Source organism: Molothrus aeneus, chromosome 12 (assembly GCF_037042795.1).
Source record: "Molothrus aeneus isolate 106 chromosome 12, BPBGC_Maene_1.0, whole genome shotgun sequence".
NCBI lineage: Eukaryota > Metazoa > Chordata > Aves > Passeriformes > Icteridae > Molothrus > Molothrus aeneus.
Window position 1 is genome coordinate 18,139,760 of NC_089657.1, and position 20,608 is coordinate 18,160,367.

General features: G+C 43.6%; 1 protein-coding gene and 1 long non-coding RNA gene across 2 annotated transcripts in view; one reads left to right on the plus strand and one right to left on the minus strand.

Annotated features, from left to right (window-relative positions):
* Window positions 1–580: 580 nt before the first annotated feature.
* LOC136561518 (uncharacterized) lies at window positions 581–2,977 on the minus strand. Its single transcript, XR_010784360.1, has 2 exons — window positions 2,905–2,977; window positions 581–1,213 (listed from the first exon to the last, which is right to left on the minus strand). It is a non-coding gene; the product is annotated as an uncharacterized lncRNA (long non-coding RNA).
* Window positions 2,978–3,102: 125 nt separating this feature from the next.
* SLC6A11 (solute carrier family 6 member 11) overlaps window positions 3,103–20,608 on the plus strand; it is a 107,601-nt gene continuing 90,095 nt past the window's right edge. The window contains exons 1-5 of the mRNA XM_066557857.1: window positions 3,103–3,332; window positions 3,759–3,989; window positions 6,662–6,796; window positions 6,971–7,111; window positions 8,537–8,627. Of these exons, the coding sequence (XP_066413954.1) occupies window positions 3,770–3,989; window positions 6,662–6,796; window positions 6,971–7,111; window positions 8,537–8,627 (587 nt within the window). The 5' untranslated portion in view covers window positions 3,103–3,332; window positions 3,759–3,769. The remainder of the gene's footprint in view (window positions 3,333–3,758; window positions 3,990–6,661; window positions 6,797–6,970; window positions 7,112–8,536; window positions 8,628–20,608) is intronic.

Consider the following 20,608-nt stretch of genomic DNA (forward strand, 5'->3'; position numbering starts at 1 on the left):
ACTGGGAAGGGCTCACAAGGATTAGCAGCCAGCAATTACTTCCATAAACATTTCATTTGGGAGGAGACTGAATGGGAATTGGTGCAGGAATACAGCAGTGGATAAAACACCTGACAGAAGGAATCAATCATTTCAAATACTGAGCAAACCAGCAAATAAACACCTTCAGCATCTGCCTGCAGACTGTCTCTTGCAGCAGGCCCTTCAATTTGGGATCAGCAATCTATTTGGTGAAGGTTGGTCTCTCCTCTATATTGAATCATCCAATGTTTACTGTCCCTCAGCTTCCCTCTGTTTTTAGAATTACTCTCAGGAATAAAATGAGAATTCACTGTTAGCTTTGATGTTTAAATGTATCCTGTTGAGTTTGCTAGGCCTGGCTGGGAGACAGAGAAACAGGGTCTGTTTTGATCCCTGCTGAAAACAAGATGAAGAAGGAGGTAAAAATAAATCAACAAAAAAGCCCTCCAAGTTGAGTTTAGTTTGTGCAAAGTCAGCTTAGGAAAAATTGATCTATTCCATCCTCAATTAATGAATAACAGCTGCCTTGAAAACAAAGCCACAAATACAGCAACCAAAATCAAAATTACCTCTGGTATTATCTGTGGTAAGGATGCTTTAAAAATATATATATAAGAATTTAGCATTTTTTTCAGTTTTCCCACTGGCAGATCTCCTTTCCCAAGATAGGTTTGACTAGAACTCTAAATGCTGGCATCAAGAAGAAAAGAGAGAGGCTCATCCTGCACCTGTTAGGTTGCAGGATTGATGTGACAGAGAGCTGACAGGGTGAGGCCCCAGCACCCACTCTTGTGACAGGCATCACTGAAATGCAAAATCCTGGAAACTTTACCCACAGCAGAAGCTCCAGTGGGTAATGTACAAGCAGGGTACAAAGTCAGCTCAAGTTAATTTAAAATCTATCCATGGGCACCTTTCCACTGTGTTCCAGGAGCACTGCACAGGTGGCCAGGCAGTGGAAAAGGGCCCTGGAGCTGGAGGGTGAGAGGGAGAGGATTCACATGGAACAAGATCTGACTGTCTCTGGGACATTTCCAGCAGAGAATCGTGGATTTAGGAGCTGTGAGTTCCAAAGTGCATCCCCTGGAGTCGCAGAGCAAAGCCTTGCTGATCATAACTGCACCAGAGTGTGGAGCTGAGGAAGTTCTGAAGCAAGGACCTGGCTTGGGTGCTGCCATTTGCCAAGGAGAAGCTGCAGAGATGAAGCAAGAAGAGGTATTTAATTTGACTTTGGAAACTTAGGGTGAAAATGACTGACCTACAAAGAAATTTTAAGAAGGAGTGAGTTAGATAAAAAAAATATCTCTATTTGAAATATTTGATTCAACCTGAAACAAAACCATTTGTAATATTTTTTTCCCTCTTCTTTCCTCTTTTACAGCTTGAATTTTAAGCCAAGCCCCAGCCAGCAATGCCCACATGGGCTCCTTGCCTCTGCATTTCCCTGCTGGAACTCGAAAGCGCCCACATTGTTTCCACACTTCCCAAATGTTCCCCCTCCGTTTATTTTTTCATCCCGTCTGTCCCCCGGCTCTCCCCGCCGCCCTTTCCAGCTGAAGTTTGTGTCATCTGTTCCCGCCGGGTTCCTTTTTTAACTTGCAGGGACCGTGCCAGCCCCCGAGTGCGGCAGGTGCGGGGCTGGGCCGGCGGTGCCAGCCCTGCCCGAGGGCTGCGGAGCTGGGATGGGACTGCCAGGGATGGGGATGGGAACACGGCTGCCAACCTGCCGGGCTCGGGGATAGCAGGGATGGGACCCGCCGGGGATGGGGATGGGAACACGGCTGCCAACCTGCCGGGCTCGGGGATACCAGCCCTGCCCAGGGATGCGGAGCAGGGATAGGGATGGGGATGTGGCTGCCAACCTGCGGGGCTGGCCCTGCCCGCGGCTCCATCCCTGCGGGATGCAGGGGGATGCGGAGCAGGGATGGGACCGCCAGGGATGGGGATGCAGAGCACGGCTGCCAACCTGCCGGGCTCGGGGATAGCAGCCCTGCCCAGGGCTGTGGATCAGGGATGGGACTGCCAGGGATGGGGATGGGGATGTGGATGTGGCTGCCAACCTGCGGGGCTGGCCCTGCCCGCGGTCCCGTCCCTGCGGGATGCAAAGGGATGCGGAGCAGGGATGGGACTGCCTGGGATGAGGATGGGAACACGGCTGCCAACCTGCCGGGCTCGGGGATACCAGCCCTGCCCAGGGCTGCGGAACAGGGATGGGGATGGGGATGTGGCTGCCAACCTGCGGGGCTGGCCCTGCCCGCAGTCCCGTCCCTGAGGGATGCAGGGGGATGCGGAGCAGGGATGGGACTGCCAGGGATGGGGATGCAGAACAAGGCTGCCAACCTGCCGGGCTCGGGGATAGCAGCCCTGCCCAGGGATGCGGAGCAGGGATGGGACTGCCAGGGATGGGGATGGGGATGGGGATGGGGATGTGGCTGCCAGCCTGCGGGGCTCGGCCTTGCCCGCGGTGCCAGCCCTGCCCGGGGGCTGCGGAGCACGGATGGGATTGCCGGGGACGGGGATGCAGAACGCGGCTGCCAGCCTGCCGGGCCCGAGGGATGCACAGCGGGGCCGGGACCCGCCGGGGAGGGTTATGCGGGTCCTAACTTGCCCGGCTCGGCCCTGCCCTGCCCGCGGTCCCATCCCTGCCGAGAGATGCGGAGCAGGGATGGCACCCACCGGGGATGGGGATGTGGCTGCCAACCCGGCAGGCTCGGCCCTGCCCGCGGTCCCATCCCTGCCGAGGGATGCGCAGCAGGGATGGGACTCTCTGGGGAATGGGAATACGGCTGCCAGCCTGCCGGGCCCACGGGTACCATCCCCGCCCGAGGGGCTGGAGCAGGGCTGGGACTGCCGGGGATGGGGATGCAGAACGCGGCTGCCAACCTGGCCCTGGCCGCGGGCGGGGAGCGCAGCCGGGGATGCTCTGCTCTCTGCTCGCTGGTGATGCTCGGTGCTGATGCTGGGTGGAGGAGAAGGAGGAGGAGAAGGAAGAGAAGGAGGGGGGAGCTGGCGGGACAGCCTGAGGTGGGCGGAGGGGGGAGGCGGGTGTTAAACCATCGCTCCTGGGAGGGCTGAGCATTTGCAAATTCCGGCTCCATCCAGAGCGCGGGGAGCATCCTCCAACCCACGCCGGGCCGCCAGCAGCGGCAGGGCAGGACGAGGCTTTCCGGCTCCTGGGGATCCCGAACGCCTCCTCCCCTCCTCCCTGTGCCCTGCCCGCGCTGCCGGAGCCGCAGCATCGCCCGCAGGCAGCGCTCAGCACAGCCCGGCCCCTGTCCCCGGCGCGCAGGCAGGCACGGGCACAGCCCTGGGTGAGTAATCCCGGAGCTCCTGCGGGCAGGCCACAGCCATCCCGGCCCTTCTGCACCGCCCTGAGCGCTCAGGTGTGCCCGGGAGGTGCGGCACAGCCCTGGCCTCTGGTAGGTCAGGCAGGATGGGATCCTTGCCTGGGGAGGGATTTTTGAAAGGCTTTCCTCTCTGCTAGCAAGTTACCTGTCACCACTTGGAATTACTCCTTCCCTTGCACAGAACCTTCTCTCTGCCTCCCACCCCTTTCTTTTCCTTCCCCCCCTGCCTTACAACTTTTCCAGCCTCGTGGAGTTGCCTCCCTCATTTTCAGCCCCAGATTTCCAGAGGTAACAAGAAGCCAGTGCCACCCTGGGAGATCTCAGTCGTTGAAGATCAGTGGCAGCAAGTGTCTTAACACACCTGTGTGTTCTTCTTTTGTTCTCCACTAGGCTGAAAAGTCATGACAGCTGAAAAGACTATTCCTATAATTAATGGCAAGCCAGAAGATGCTTTGGACCCAGAAGCCTCAAGTACCAACCTCGTCCACAGCAACGATAAGAAAGTTCATGAAAGAGGTCACTGGAACAATAAGGTTGAATTTGTGCTTTCTGTGGCAGGGGAGATTATTGGGCTGGGAAACGTCTGGAGATTCCCATATCTTTGCTACAAGAATGGAGGAGGTAAGATGGCATCACGTGTGGATTCAGATGGGAATTAAACACGGGAATTAAACAGTTAAGAGTGCCTTGCTGTGATTTATTGCACTAGTAAGAGAGACGTGTTCAGGCTTTCAGTGCATGTGCAGACAGGGAAGCATTAACATCTGACAACTGAGAAAAATCGTTGTGTTTCTCTTTCCTTCTCTCCAAACAAACTGAGTGGTTTATTTTTACAAGTTGCTGTTACGTTAGTAAATTGACATATTTTTTGCAGGAGCATTTTTCACGCAGGAGAAGTTCAGTCATAGTAGTACACTCTGTCTTCTGCATGTGAATACACATCCAGGCATACTTAACTAAGTTTGTCTGACACAGAAAAGAAGGCAGCACTTCATTAGTCACAGCAGTGTACTTTGGAAAGGATGAATATTTTTTTTCTAATAATGCCACAAAGACTAAATTAATTTTCTTTGTCGCATGAAATTTTTTATACCTCAAAGTTCTTTTTTTTCCCCCTCAGTACTTCCCCAATTCCTACAGCAAGGCAGGGAAAGATGTAAAACTAGAGATTACTGGGAAAGAGCAAGCCCTAATAAATACAACATATGAATGTTGTTTAGGAGAGAAAAGAGCAGACTCAACTTGTACAGAGTATAACGTGTGGCACGTACTGGCCACAGCCAACTGTAAACTGTATAAGATCAATGACAGCTGAGAATAAGCACATCAGCTTGGGCAGCAGTGAAGAGAGGAAAGTAAATTACAAACTCAGTTTAGAATTCTGTGGACTGGGTTCAATATTCTTCCCACTTAAGGCCTGAGTCAGTGGCAGTGTAAACACAGAGGCTGGAAGAAAAATAGGATGTTGGGGGCTGATAAGCACTGATCTGCTCCTGGATAGGTTTGTTTGCTGTGGCAAATTTCTATTCCTTGTCCCTCCTTATCTGAACTCAGGGATGGTTTTTAGCCCATTTTGTGTGCTGTTCCTACAAGACAAATCCTGCTGTGCAAATTGTGTTTCTTGTTGGAAGTTCCTTTCTTTATGTCTCTGTATTTTGGCCAAACTTAGGTAACGAGAGTTCAGCTCTTTAGAGAGTGCTGCTACCAGATCCTGAATGTTAACATGCTGCACATCATATACACAAGCCTTTCTTGTTGATGGTCAAAGTGTTCCCAGAGAACTTTTGGCAGAGGAAATGACAGGAATATATATTTGCTGTGTAGTTTTTTTGGTTCCTACAGCTTTAGGTATCCATTTGTGTGTGCCAGCTTGCTATAATTTTAAAGGCTGTAACATGAGGTAGAAAGAATTTCCATCATTGTTTTGGGTGATTTGATGAAAAAGTAATTACTTAAATATCATATTTAATCACCACTGTGCTCTTTAAGAATAGAATAAGTGGGTGTGCTTTAATTGCTCATGTCCTGGCACCACGGGACATTTGCCAGTGACCAGTTTTAGTCAATGGAGGCTCAGTCTGTGAGCTTGTGTAACCCCCTGCTGGAATTAGACCAGAGTTTGTTTTTAGTGCCTAAATCTGATGCATCCAACTCCTTGGTGCTCGGGGAAGACGGTGGTAAATATCTGAGCTAGTTGTGAAACAAATTGCTTGTTACAGAACAAATTTGGAGGCTGGAGTTTGGAACTCGTGAGGTGTGACCTCGCTGGCACTTACTGCAAGTCATAACAGGGAGTGTAGGAATAATCATCTGGAAGTTTGGGCTGTGGGTGTTCAGGTTTTTGAGGAAAATTCATTTCTTTGTGCATTTAGAATGAGGTATTTTGTGGAACATGATCTTTTTGCAAGCTGGGCATCCTGATGTTTTCTAATGTTTCTGATGTATGCCTGTTGAAAAAAACAAGCTGGTACCTTGGATGTCCACAAGTTGCACTGTTAAACTCGCTGTGATAGTGTGTGTGATGATACTGGCCAGTAAATTCTCCAGGGAAGTATTCCATTCTTTGTGGAATCCCTATGGATTGCTTGAGAGGCACCTGGGATTCATCTCTAAGGAAATTTCTGGTTGAGGGAAGAGACTCCTGGTGATGAGATGAAGAAAACTCAGAGCAGGGGGATGCAGTTGTCCCAGCTTTGTCACCAGGGTGACTGAAGCACAGCAGCTGCTGCAGGGTGAGGGTGTGCTGTGTTTGGGTTTGCTGTGGTTCACTACCTGTGCTGGAGTTCACTGTCAGCATCCAACCAAAATGTGGATTCTTTGTTGTTTTCCTAGAATTTCACACCAATATTTCTGGCTGATAAGGCCAGGCCCTGCTTTCTTGTCCTTGTGAGTAGTTCTGAAGTTGTTTCCTCATTCCCTTTCTGCAATCCTTATCATATAAATAACATGAAAAGGATTTCTCAGATTTAATGTCTGTAACACTTTCTCGCCCCTGAGAAAAGCAAGGAGGGTGGTGCTGGGCAGAGCAGAACTTAGAGCTGAGCATGGCTGGGATCTTTTCTGTGTTTGAGAGACTCCTGAGCTGACTTTAGGCTGAGGAACTTTGATCTGCTCTGTTTTAGCCCATGGCCCTGGCTTACAGGTTAACTTTGGATATTTGGGGCAGGATAAACCCTTCCTGCACTGCACTGATGGCTCCCAGCTGAAGATCCTTCCTTTAATGGAAAAATCCTCCCTGTGCTCCTGAGGAGCCCTGTTCATTCTAACCAACACCCCTCAATGTTCACCCCCAGGTGCTTTCCTCATCCCCTACGTGGTGTTTTTTATTTGCTGTGGAATCCCAGTATTTTTCTTGGAGACGGCCTTGGGACAGTTTACAAGTGAAGGAGGCATCACATGCTGGAGGAAAGTTTGCCCTCTCTTTGAAGGTAACAATTCTGTGTTCTACTGCAAAAGAAAGCATTCAATTTGAAGTGAAATGGAATTATTGCATCAAAATTGAAGTTAAGATACGCTTAAGAGTAAGCTTTTTTTTTAAATTAAATGCAGCCTGAAATGCAGAAGTTTTCTTTTGTTTCTCACATTTTCTTTTGCTCCTCCAGGCATTGGCTATGCTACCCAAGTTATAGAGGCACACCTAAATGTATATTACATCATCATTTTAGCATGGGCTATCTTCTATTTGTTCAACTGCTTTACTACAGAGCTTCCCTGGGCTTCCTGTGGCCACGAATGGAATACAGGTATGACCTCAGCAGAGATGACCACTATAAAATCCTCCCAAATGATTGATTATTATATTGAAATGTCCTGAACAAAGCTACTGGTGTAGCAAAATCTGTGCAAATGGGCCAATCTCATCCCACTACAGCAAAAAAAAGGAAACCTGGAGTGAAACTGCCTTGGACCTTTTTGGGTTAGGTCATTGTAAAGCATTTTCCCCTCGAGAATAGAATGTCAGCAGAAAAAGACTATGGATTTGTTAATTCTGTAAGATCTTCTGGCTAAATCCCAAGACTCTCATTTGCAATCATATCTATTCTCCCTGAACACACTGAGTGAATTCTGCAGCACAAAATGACCTGATGACAGGTTGCAATCTTGCTCTTTCACTCTAATGAAGTCAGGAGGAGTCTGAATGGAGAGGGAAAAATATTAAATGTGGATCTTTGGAATTGCTCTTTTAAATGCCAGATGTTGAGGGATAATGTTCATCAAGCTACTTCTGGAAATGTAGTCTCATAAATAATCCTTGCTGCATGTAAAGCAGCCTCCTGCATGCAGGATGAGGTATGGATTCAGGAGGGTTTGCAGGGCAGGGCTCTGCATCTGTCTTCTCATTGATATAAATATCTGTCATTCTCTGCTCTTTGAGTCTCTGGATCCCAAACATCCATGGGGAGCATCTCATCCCACTGTCCTTGTTCCTGAAATTTTGCATTTATCCCTTATATACAGTCCAATTTCAAATCAAGTATACCCATCATGTTGTCTTTCATAGTTTTTATTAACTGGGCATTTTTGGTGTTCTTTGAGCACACCTAGACTGCCTGAAATCTTAGTTTCTGAAATCTTAGGGAGGTAATTTTGGGCCCAGTAGATGTGAAAGGCTTTGGTATCAATTCTGGCAGCCCTGCCAAGGAGCTTGGCCAGTGTTATCAGTGCTCAAATGCTCCACAGTGCTGAGCTGCTTTGGCCTTTGTGTTAGAGATAATAACAATAATAATAATAATAATAATGATGATAATAGTGATAAGCCAGAGGAAATACCCACTTTCCTTACCAGGAAAAAGTGGCAGTTTAGGGCTGGCCATGTTCCCTTTGTAGCCATAAACCACTGAACCAGCAGCTGGAGCAGGAGCACGTTGTAATTTTAATTCCCAATCCATTGCCTCAATGTTTCTTTCTTGTGCCTGAGGTGATTTTTTGGCCCTATTCCTCTGGGAAGTGTTGTAGGAGAGTCCTCATGGATGTTTCTCTGGGTTATCACAACCTGGTGTTGCAGAATTAGCAGCTGTGGCCCTTAGTGCCCCCAAAAACCCTTAAACCCCACCCAGAAATGTGGTGCAGAGTGGAGGCTTTCCAAGGTGCACAAAGTGAGACATGAACAATAACTGTCCTTGCATACCAACATAGAAAACTCGTTCTTTTTTTTGATTCTTTTCTAGAAAACTGTGTGGAATTTCAAAAACTCAACATGAGCAACTGCAGTCAAGTCTCTTTACAAAATGCCACATCTCCAGTGATGGAATTCTGGGAGTAAGTGCACAAAAACTTTATATTAGACTGTTTACTACCTTTATATTTGATCAGACTGTTCACTACCTTTGTATTTGATCAGACTGTTCACTACCTTTGTATTTGATCAGACTGTTCACTACCTTGCAATGATTTGACCATTTAGACCTCATAACCCTATAGCGCTTAGGGATGTGAGTTCAGCTGGAAATTTTCTTATCCTGCCATGGTTTTTGAGAGTTTTTAACTCTTTTTTAAGAGGATACAAGGAAAGGAATTCCATATCCTGAAAGGACATAGAACAAAGTGTGCCACTTGCTTGGGAGCTTGGCTCCTGCTGCTGGAGGAAAGAGCCTCCAGCCCATACTAATGAGGAGGCAAAGGTGAAAGAAAGAAGATGATTTACAATATTCCTTTTTCCCCTCTTTTTTTTTCTTTTTTTTTTTTTTTCCCCTAAATGTTTCTTCCCTTAGGAGTTTGAGAGCTACATCCTCATCCTTGTTTCAGCTAACTAATACTCTGGCTTCTGGATCTCATTATTTTTTAAAGGACTGTGTAAGTGTTAGTTATTCAGCTAGAATAACAGCAGAGTTTAACTCTCTCCTCTCCCCCTGACTCTGATTTCTTGCTAGACTAAGGGAAGAAAATCAGATGTTTGCAGAAGATGAGCTGCTTTTGTGGTGACAGATTTTTTCTGACTATAAATATTTAATCAGTGCAGTGTAGCCTCCCATTTGTTCCTTGTAGGGTGTAGTGTGTGCTGAGCCAATCAGAGAAATGGAATGTTACTTTGAATTCTGAGTGATTTCACAATTCAAAGCCTGTTACACAATTCTGGGTTACTACAATTTCTTGAGGACCCATTAATTTTATTTTTAAGACAGAGCCTTATTCTGAGGCTGTTTTGTGTTCAGGACAGCAACAGCTACACTTTAAAGAACCAGGAATTAAAGCTTCTTGAAGGGAAAACTCCAGATTGACATAATTTCCTTCAATCTTAGGATGTGCTATTGTCTGCCTGAATCTCTTTTTCTTGCTACATCAGTACACTTAGATTTCATGAGTTATTTCAACAAATAAAACTGTTTTATTTAAAAATAAAATACCTCCCCCCCCAAACTAAATAAACCTGAATAACATGAGAGATGTATGAACTCTCTGGGTAAAACTGAAATTTTATTTTCTGTTAAAATTTTCAATAATCTGAACACCTGACATCTTAAATCAAAATATAACTACCCACAGATAATATTTCAGAATAAACAAGAGTTTCTCATGTGGCATCACTTAGTGCTACAGCTTTATTTTATTTTAGCAAAAATCTCATATGGTTCTTTGGGATAATGAGAATTAAGACTCAACATCAGTGGAATAAATGAGTATTCTCAAGTATTAGCCAATTTGCCCTCTGCATTTAGATGATTTTTCAACAATATTCCCAGCTGTTCCAGTGATGGTAACTCTGGTTATCCAGAGAAGTAGGAAATGTTTAGTTCAATTCTATGGACAGCACAGAGTAAGTTTTGCACTCTCATATTTCTGTGGTTTTACACTCTCATCTTCCTATGGTTTTGCACTCCCATATTCTCATATTTCTGTGGTTTTGCACTCTCATATTTCTGTGGTTTTGCACTCTCATATTTCGGTGGTTTTGTGGGTTTTGTGTCAGTGCTCATCTCTGGAGTGCCTCAATTCCTTGGTCAGTGTTATTTTGAAGCACACACAAATCCATTTTAAGGCTGTCCCTTCTCAGAGATCTCTGAAAATGAAGCCAAACCACATTCTCCAGCTCCACTTGCAATCAGGTTGCAGTGGGTTTTAAACCCTTCAGTTTCAGGGCATATTTCCCTACCTGATTTTGGCTAAATCAGGAATAAATTATGAAACTAGAAGGAAGAATCAGATTTAGCCTTTTCTCTAGCTGGTTTTACAGTCTTGTCAATAAAAAGTTGAAAATACACATTCCAAACCTTTTAAAATCACAAACACAAAGAAAAAAAAAAGGTAAATTAAATAATCTGTTATTTATTTGGAATGTCTTTCTTTATTGTGTCACAGACAAACTTTTTGTAACACCAACAGTTTGCTGGCCAAAATAACTTAAGATATTAAACTTTTCTACTTTCTCTGTCCAAGTGAAACTGGAGTTGCATAGTTTTGCACAAGGAAATAAATATACTCTCTTCCTGCTAAGGAAGGTGTTTGCCTTGTTTGAAATTTAAGTAGTTATGGTGTTGCATGGCTTCAAAATTGAAAAAAAAAAAACCATGAAAAACTAGTTTCAAAGTGGAAGAATGAGTTTTAATAAAAAATCAGGATTGATTTTGCCTTGAAATAACTAATTGGAATTAAGATTATAATTAAATTATGTCTTAAATCTCAAACATAAAAGCAGAGCAGGGTCTTTCTGTATGAAGAGAAGATCACAGAGCAGTTAATATCACTAGAAGAGCTACTTTCTGTGGAGATAAGTGTTATCAGCAATGTTATTTCCCTCAGCTAGAGGTGGTGTTCTCGTGATGCTGCTTTATGATTTTGTAAATTCTGCTGCCAGGAGCCATAAACTCATTGTAAGCCTGCTGAAACAAATAGTAAAAAGGGGATTTGCTGGAGTAGGGAAAGGGGAGGCTCCAGGTTTTTTAGAACCTTCAGCCTTTGCTCCCTGCAATGCCAAGGCTGCCATTGAACCTCCTCTGAGCTGTGGCCACATAAAGTCAATTTATTGTGTGAAGGCTGTGGGGAGAAAAAATGGGGTTTTGTGGGATATTTTTTTTTAATTTTTATTTTTGGGGTGGCTTTATTTTTTGGTCTGTTGATTTAATCTGTGGATGAGAGTGGTAATTGTTGTGCCCAGTGATCCTGGTTGTTTTTTGTGAGTGAGTTTGTTCACATGTGAAACCCAGCCCTGCATTTGTAAAGTGTCAGGCTGGTGCTGCAGCTCCCCTTTCACAGCCATATCCCACAGCTTCTGACATAATCCCACTCTCTTCAGACGGTTTTAACTAAGCCCAGCCTAACCAGAGGAGACTCAGCAATTCCCCAGTGGCTTTGCAGAGCTCTGTGCTGCTCTCAAGCCCAGCGCTCCCAGTCCGAGAGCTCCTCATGCTGGGCAGGCCCAGGTTGCTCTTTCACACGGGATTTACATTCTCTAAGTGCCAGCAGAGGCTGGCAGCAGGGGGGCAAGTTGGATTTAAGTGTGTAAATGAATACACCAGGCCCAAACCATCTTCATTTCTGGCTTTGGAAAGGAGTTTTTTCCCTTTTACCTGGTGCTGCCAAGTCTTTTCCACCAGCTAGGCTGTAAGGCTCAGCCCTAATTTACTCATTTACTGCAAGTAAATCCAAATCCTCAGCTGGTTTGAGGACTGCAAACCCAAACTTCAGCCTCTCTGCTGAAATATTTGTAGCTTTTGCTGTTTCTGCAGCCTTGGCAAGTCCTAAAGCTGTGGCTGAAATCGGGCAGGGGCTGCAGAGGTGGCAGAGGACACCTGGCAGTGCTTTGAGGCTTTTCCATTTCCCTTCCTCAGGTGTGCCCAGCAAAGGGGATGCTGCTCCCTTAGCAGGAATACTCTGACTTTGAGAATTCATCTTCTCTCCCTGCTTTGATGACTGCCTCACACAGAGGGTGAAAGTTTAATTTTTGTCTTGCATGGATTCTTCCTTTGTTAAAATAAATCAAAAAAAGGATTCAGAGAGAAATCCTGCAGCAGGTGCTAGGTGCTGTTTTCCTCCTGGTACACTCCAAAGAACCTCATTCAACTTCAAAACTTCAAATATTTTTTGAGACTGCAATTGGTAACCACTTCCCTGGAGCTACACAGTGGAAACAGGCTGATCCTGCTGGAGGTGCAGCAAAACTTGGCAGTTTGGACAATCTTTTCTTTTTTTCCTGCTTAGAAATATCTATTTCTGTCAGTGTTTTAAGGCTTCATTTGAGTGAGCAGACACCACTGACAACTGATCAAAATTAGGGGATTAAAGGATTTGTTACTCCAGAAGGCCTTGCAAGCTGCAGCCTTGAGAAGTTCCAAATTCTGTGTGTACAGGGAAGCAGCTAAACTGATGAAAATTCACTTTTTATTCTTCAAACTCACTGCTGCTGTGTTCCAAAGGACAGACAAGAGCTTTAATTTCCACTTTTCCCTTCATACTTGTGCCAACATTCAGAGACTTGACCTGTTTTCTCCCATCTATGGCCTTTCCCTCATCCCAGTGGTACAGTTTGTTGAAGGATTTTCTAAGAAAAAGCAATAATCCCACTTTCAAGGCGTGGCACGTAGAATTTTTGACGTCCAAAATTAGAATAGTTAATACTGTTAACTGCTAATTACTGCTAAATTAGAGCAGGATATGAAAAATCCCCGTGGCTGTGGGTGAGGGTGCATTTACAGCCTGGCAAACAGAGGGGAGATGCTCTGCCCCATCCTTTTTCTGCTTTCCTAGGAGAGGAAATTGCCTGGCAGGTGTGGGGGCTGCAGCCATGCCCCTGTGCCCTTTTGGCTGCTGCTCCAGTCTGTCCCCACGGGCAGGAATTGGAGCTTTCCAGAGCCTGGGAAGGAGCTGGACAGAAAGAGGAGCCACGGTTTTGTGGCTGATTCCACCTCAATGGTTTTTTATTGGCTGTGTAGCAACAAGTTGGTGCTCTGTTCAAGGAGGTCTGTCACTCTCTGGAGGGGGTGACACATCCCCAGCCTTTCCAAGTAAAGCCTAGTGAGAAAAAACATCAGTTTTGTCTGGGCTAAAAGAAAAGGGGCTGCTCTCAGCAAAAAGGAAAAGGCACAAACCCTTTCCTTGCAAAGTCAAAAAAGAGGTTTTTTTCCTGTTTCATTCAGGCTACAGACGAGTGCAGGAGTCACATTGTGGTTAATCCCCAGCACATTGAGAAGTCAGGGGTGAGCTGAGCCTGCTCAGTGCCCAGGGGATCCAGGAGCATCCCAAACCAGCCCCTTTGTGGGTGTCTTGTAGGGCATTAAACAGAACCAGCCCCTTTGTGGGTGTCTTGTAGGGCATGAAACACAACCAGCCCCTTTGTGGGTGTCTTGTAGGACATTAAACAGAACCAGCCCCTTTGTGGGTGTCTTGTAGGGCATTAAACAGAACCAGCCCCTTTGTGGGTGTCTTGTAGGGCATTAAACAGAACCAGCCCCTTTGTGGGTGTCTTGTAGGACATTAAACAGTGCCAGGCCCTCCCCTTGCTGCCCAGCTCATGAGGGGCCGTGTGAAAATCCCTTTTTCTTTGGAGCCTCGTGAGCTCTCCATCTGGGTTTGCCTCAAGATCACTGACTTTGCCTGACTTCAGCTGAAAAAAAAAGCAAATGGGATGGGTAGCAAAATGCTGCCAGTTTTTCCTGTATTGAGATGAACTTCCATGGTTTTTGGTTTTTACATTTCCTGTCCAAGAGTTTTTCCTGTATTGAGGGCTGGACCCTAAACCAGGTGGATAAAGTTTCCATGGTTTTTGATTTTTACATTTCCTGTCCAATAGTTTTTCCTGTATTGGGGGCTGAACCCTGAGTCAGGTGATGAACTTCCATGGTTTTTGATTTTTAGATTTCCTGTCCAAATGCTGCCAATTTTTCCTGTATTGAGGACTGAACGCTAAGTTAGGTGATGAACTTCTATGGTTTTTGATTTTTACATTTCCTGTCCAACAGTTTTTCCTGCATTGAGGGCTGGATCATAAGCCAGGTGGATGACCTTCCATGGTTTTTGATTTTTACATTTCCTGTCCAACAGTATTTTCTGTATTGAGGGCTGAACCCTAAGTCAGGTGGATGAAGTTCTATAGTTTTGATTTTTACATTTCCTGTCCAACAGTTATTCCTGTATTGGGGGCTGGACCCTAAGCCAGGGGGATGAACTTCCATGGTTTTTGATTTTTACACCTCCTGTTGTACATAACACTTTCGCTGTGGATGATGAAAAAATGACCTTCAAGTTTGCAAATTCTCCTGACTTTGTACTGTTTGGGGAATTTGTAGCATTTGGTTGGTTCTTGTGTTAATACACAGTCAAGTTTGGGCTTGCAGTGGTGTCAAAACCAGAAATTAAATTCTTGTAGCAAAGGTGATACGTGAGCTACTTAAAATATTCCTTAATTGCACAATTGTTAAAGTTCTAAAAATGCTATTATTGCTACTAATGGTTGGTAAACATGCACAGAAACTGAGTGAGGTGTTTAAAATTATGATCTTTAGAAGCTGCTGGCTTAGATATCCAATTTTGCTGAAAAATGGTAAATCTGTTTTATTTGTAAGCAATAAGGGCATTTTCACTATTGGGGTTAAGATAGGAATATGTGTTCAGACTTGCACATCTATATATGCACTTCTTGCTGTTGAAGGGAAAGAAATTAATATTAAGGGATGAAATTAATATAAAGTGAAAGGTCTAAAACAGCAAAACCTCAGTGGTGCCATGATGGGCTTGGCCAAACCAGCCCAGAGCAGCACGAGCCAAAATAACCAGGAGTGTTTCTTCTGCCTTTGCCAGGGGTTCATTGGTTTCTCATAACTTGTTGGGTTGCTGGTTTTTTGTGGGGGGTTTTTAATTATTTTTTGTTAGTTATTTTTAGAAATTTAATTAATTAAATATTTTTATTTTTTAAAAAATTTAAATTAGTTTTTTATTAAAGCTCTTCCATTGAAAGGTCTCCCTTCAGCTATATCTGGTTTTATGCAATTATAAAACCAACTCATCCCCTTTTTCCTGAGTTATTATGTACAGCCTCCTACAAATAGCTACAAAAACTTTTAAATCTTCTAGAAAACTGAAAGTAGGAAGTGTTTACACAAACATTTAAATTTTGAAAACTGAAAGTAGGAAGTCTCTAGAATTGAAATTAGGAACTGTCTAGATAAACTTTTAAATTTGAAAAACTGAAAGTAGGATACTTCTTTATTATGTATATTCTTCTTTATTACATACAGCCTCCTACAAATATCTACAGAAACTTTTAAATCTTCTGGAAAACTGAAAGTAGAAAGTGTCTACACAAACTTTTAAAATTTGGAAAACTGAAAGTAGGAAGTATCCACACAAACTTTAAAATCTTCTAGAAAACAGACAATAGGAAGTGTCTACACAAACTTTTAAATCTTCTAGAAAACTGAAAGTAGGAAGGGTCTGCACAAAATTTTAAAATTTGGAAAACTGAAAGTAAGAAGTGTCTACACAAACTTTAAAACCTTCTATACAATAGGAAGTGTCTACACAAACTTTTAATATTTTGAAAAGTGAAAGTAGGAAGCGTCTACACAAACATTTAAATCTGGAAAACTCAAAGTAGGAAGTATCTAGAACTGTAATTAGGAACTGTCTAGATAAACTTTTAAATTTGAAAAACTGAAAGTAGGATACTTCTTCTTTATTATGTACAGCCTCCTACAAATATCTACAGAAACTTTTAAATCTTCTAGAAAACTGAAAGTAGGAAGTGTCTACACAAACTTTTAAATCTAGAAAAGTGAAAGTAGGAAGTGTCTACACAAACATTTAAATCTGGAAAACTCAAAGTAGGAAGTGTCTAGAACTGAAATTAGGAACTGTCTAGATAAACTTTTAAATTTGAAAAACTGAAAGTAGGATACTGCTGGTGCCATTTGCTGTTTGAAACAAATTTGTCCCCTCCAGTAGCTCCCCACAGGACAAGCTGAAAAGTCCCATCCATGTTTGACAAAGTTGCCCACTCCAGGAATTATTTTCTTGACTGGTTGACCACAGAACAGAGATGTTCAGGACTGGAAGTGCCAACAAACCACATGGAGCTCTTCCAAGGCATATTTTTCATATCTCTGTAATCCCTTAAATATTCAAGTAAAGAAGAGACTTTTATTTCCAACTGTTCAGGAATGTGTCCAGTACGTTTATTCCCTGCCTTGGAATTGGGAATGGGAAGGGCTCTGCTGAGAGGGATTTTAGAGATGCACAAGTAACTGAAAACATCATTTAACAGGAGTCACATTCCTCTGGTTTTTTGCTATCTCAGCATGGATACCATGTAAAGGACAGATTTCCATGCAATTCATCAAGCCTCTGTCTACTTTTGGCTCTTGGAAAAATATCATCATGAGAAAAATCAAATATTTAGACACTTTTCAAGAGTATTTCCCAAATATGGCTTTGTAGATTCAGGATGTTAACAGAAAGGGTGGTTGCTTGCGATTTTAAATCAAATTAAATGCTCAAAGGAGAGGTGTTTTTACTGTGCAAAAATTATAATGAGCACAGGCTGGAAGAAACAAAACAAAACATTATTATTATTATTATTATTATTATTATTATTATTATTATTATTATTATTATTATTATTATTATTATTATTATTATTATTATTTCACTGCTTTGCACTATATTCTCATATGGCAGCAAAATTGCTTTGCTGTGTCAGGAGGACTTTCTGAGGAAGTTCATTAAATATTGCCCTGGAATTCCTGGAAATGCTCCAGGACACCAATCAGTGCAGGTCTTCAAGCATCACTATGGGCACTGCTGTCCTCTGGGGGCAAAGGAAATCACTGAAATCCCCCCCAGATCCCTTCAACAGCTCTTCTTTAATTATTCCATAGCTGGTGTCCATAGGTGTTAGTTCATACATGAAAAATTGATCCAGTAGAATGAATCTGGATTTAATCAATAATCTGTAATTTGGGAGTGCCACAGCAGTGATATTTTATGAAGACCCAGCAGCTGCAAATGTGGACAAACCATTGAGACCTGCCCAAAAAAATCATGTTCATTTGCAGCTTTTTTTCCCTTTTGGGTTTTAAGTTATTTTTTATTCCTTGTGCCCCTGCTCCTTTTCACATCTTAGGGGTTTTTTTGTGACTAGAGTTTAAGGCTAGTGAGATAAGAAATATGTTGACAGAGGAATTTTTTCAATTTTAAAAATTTTTTTGCCAGTCGGGTAATGGTTTTTTTTTGGCCTGTTCTGTGAGGAAGAGATAAGAGCTTATCACCATTCATTTGTTACATGAATTTGTAGCCAAAAACTCACAGTGAAGGTCTGTTTAACAAGATCATGCAGTACTCAATATTTTGTGCTCAGTAGTTCTCATTTGATGAACATTTAATTAATAGTGAAAAGCTGAGTACAACTGTACAGGTTTTCTAAAAGGCTCCACACAAATTCTGGGAGGCATCAGCTTGACTTGATTTCTTCTGGGTGCTTTCAGTTCACAGCTGCTGCTGTGTGCTGAGCTAATTTACACCACTCAAGGTGAATAAAAAGGGAGATTTTTGTTGCTGGATGACTTCTTCAGAGAGGAGAAGAGGGAAAATTACAAAAAAAAAAAAGCCTGAAGGAGTCATTGGATACATTGAGCAAAGAGACTGTAGAGCAGAGGTGAGTGGAGCAGCACAAAAAGTGATTTAACAGGATTAAACCCTTGGGGTTGGTTAAGGAGAAGTTGCCATGGCTTCAGTGAAAGAAGGGTGAGGAAAATAGGTCAGGAATGGGATGTTCTGTGTTTATCTCTCACTGTCTCAGTGTGAGAGATACACACATGTAAAAATGAAAAAAATAATATATTTGTACATTATTATTATTATTATTATTATACATATATATACACAATTATACATGATATTATTATTTATACAGTCAGCCTGTGCTGGCCTTAATGAGCCAGGGGCTGACACAAGAAATGTGTCATTCTTTTCATATTTTGTAAGCTGTAGTAGAAATTTCAGAGAAAATTTATTGTATTTGCTGGGAAATGTCCCAATGAAGTCAGGAATGACGAATCTGACTCTATGTTCTTAGAAGGCTAATTTATTATTTTATTATACTATAATAAAGAATACTAAATTAACGAGACTAAAGAATACAGCAAGGATACTTACAGAATGCTAAAAGATAACAATGAAAACTCCTGACTCTCCAGAGTCCTGACACAGCTTGGCCCTGATTGGCCAAAGAGTGAAAACAACTCCCAGCAGAATGCAATGGAACAATCACCTGTGGGTGAACAATCTCCAAACACATTCCACATGTGAGCACAACACAGGAGAAGCAAATGAGATCAGGATTGTTTTCCTTTTCTCTGAGGCTCCTCAGCTTCCCAGGAGCAGAATCCTGGGCAAAGGGATTTGTTCAGAGAATGTGAATGCTCAAAAATTCTGCAGAGGAAAGCCTAATTTCAGTTTTAAACTGGAGGTGTGTAGAAATGGGTAATGAATGGAACAATGTTCAACCCTGGCAGGAATTTAAGGAGAAGGAGCTGGATAGCAGCAAGTGTGGCTCAGCCAGGAAGGATTCATTCTGTTATGTGTCATTCACACTGGATCTGCTGGAAGAAGTAAATATTTCAGAATAATGCTGTAGCTGAGGGGTTCTTGCTAATGTGACCATAGGGAATTGTCTGTCTGCTGCTTTGAGAAACAAGCCAAGTATGGAATTCCATGGATTTCCAGAAATGAACTCTTACACTTCAAAGAATTTCCAATAAATTTCTCTCAATCTATAACCCATGGATTATCTTCTAGAAGCTGAACTTCTTCTTTCTAATCCTTGAGCGCTGATGGTCGGGGAGCACATGTGGGTATCCAGCAATATCTGTCAAGGGCCTTTTTAAACTCTTTTAGGAACCTGTGGGTGTATTTCCTATTTTAGAGTTTCCAGTAAACTGTCAAAAGAGAGGTTTGGACACTACACAGAGCCTGGAGCTCTTATTCTGGATATTCCAGAAAAGCCATGTTTACTTGCAGGGAGACTTTGTCATCCAGACTCTCTCTCTTGATTTTAAACACTTTTAGTGACTAAATGTGCAAAAAATCCGCTGGGATTTATTTAATTTTACAGTTGTAGCTGTGCTTGTTCTGGAGGTGTTTCAGTGATTACCACAGCACTGCCCTGGGAAAACACCTGGCACAACCAGCCCATGTTTAGTTTCCAAAATATCAGACTCTAGATGGGGGGATACAAAGTCTAAAAGGAATAATTTCTTTTTAAGGCATTATCTCTGTCAGATATTTCTCATCTGTAGGGTGTTAATGCTGTCACTGTGCCACTCTTGCCCTTGTCACCATCACTGAGCTCCTCAGGGCAGCAAGACAGAGCAGGGTCAGGCAGTGCCCACTGTGTCTCTGCTCCTCCTCCTCTCCTGCACTGTAGGATTTGGGTGGAAGGAAGGTCAGAACCGATTTAGTGCAGCCTGAGGGGTGTCCTGCTGAATTCTGAATTCTGACAGTGATTCAGGGTGTGCTCTGTGTGGTGTCAAGCCCTGGGGAGGCTCCAGGATGAGCAGAGGATGGAGCAGCTCTGCTGGGAGGAAAGGCTGGCACAGCTGGGAGTGTTCACCTGCACAGGAGAAGCTTTGGGCTCACTGAATTGTGGCCTTGCAGGGCCTGGAGGGGCTGCAGGGAAGATGGAGAGATGTGGGAAATGGATTTGTAGAAAATGTCTAAAATTTGATAGAAGGTTTATATAGTGTGTGCTTGTGTGTAAACTTTGAGAAAAGAAATGTTGATTTAGAAATGTTATAGAATAGAATAGATAGTGTTGGGAGAGAAATGGAACTAGAAACAAGAGAGACTTTGGACAAGGGCATGGCGTGCCAGGAAAGGTGGGAATAGCTCCAGACTGACAGAGATTGGGGTCAGATGGGATATGGGGAGGGAATTCCTCCCTGTGAGGGTGGGCAGGCCCTGGCACAGGTGCCCAGAGCAGCTGGGGCTGCCCCTGGATCCCTGGCAGTGCCCAAGGCCAGGTTGGACAGGGCTGGGAGCACCTGGGACAGTGGGAGGTGTCCCTGCCATGGCAGGGGTGGCACTTGGTGATTTTTGAGGTCCCTCCCAACCCAAACCATTCTCTGGGCTCAAAGCTCATAAAGGTTATCACTGCTCAAATATGTGCTCTCCTCCTGGAAAAGGGAGAGCTCTCCCACACATTTTTGCTCAAGTCCCTCATCAGAGGTATGTGATCTTCCAGCTATTACTTTTTGTTTATGCAATGAAACTCAAAAGTCTCTAATCTGACAGTTATCATCTTTTACAGTCCTGTA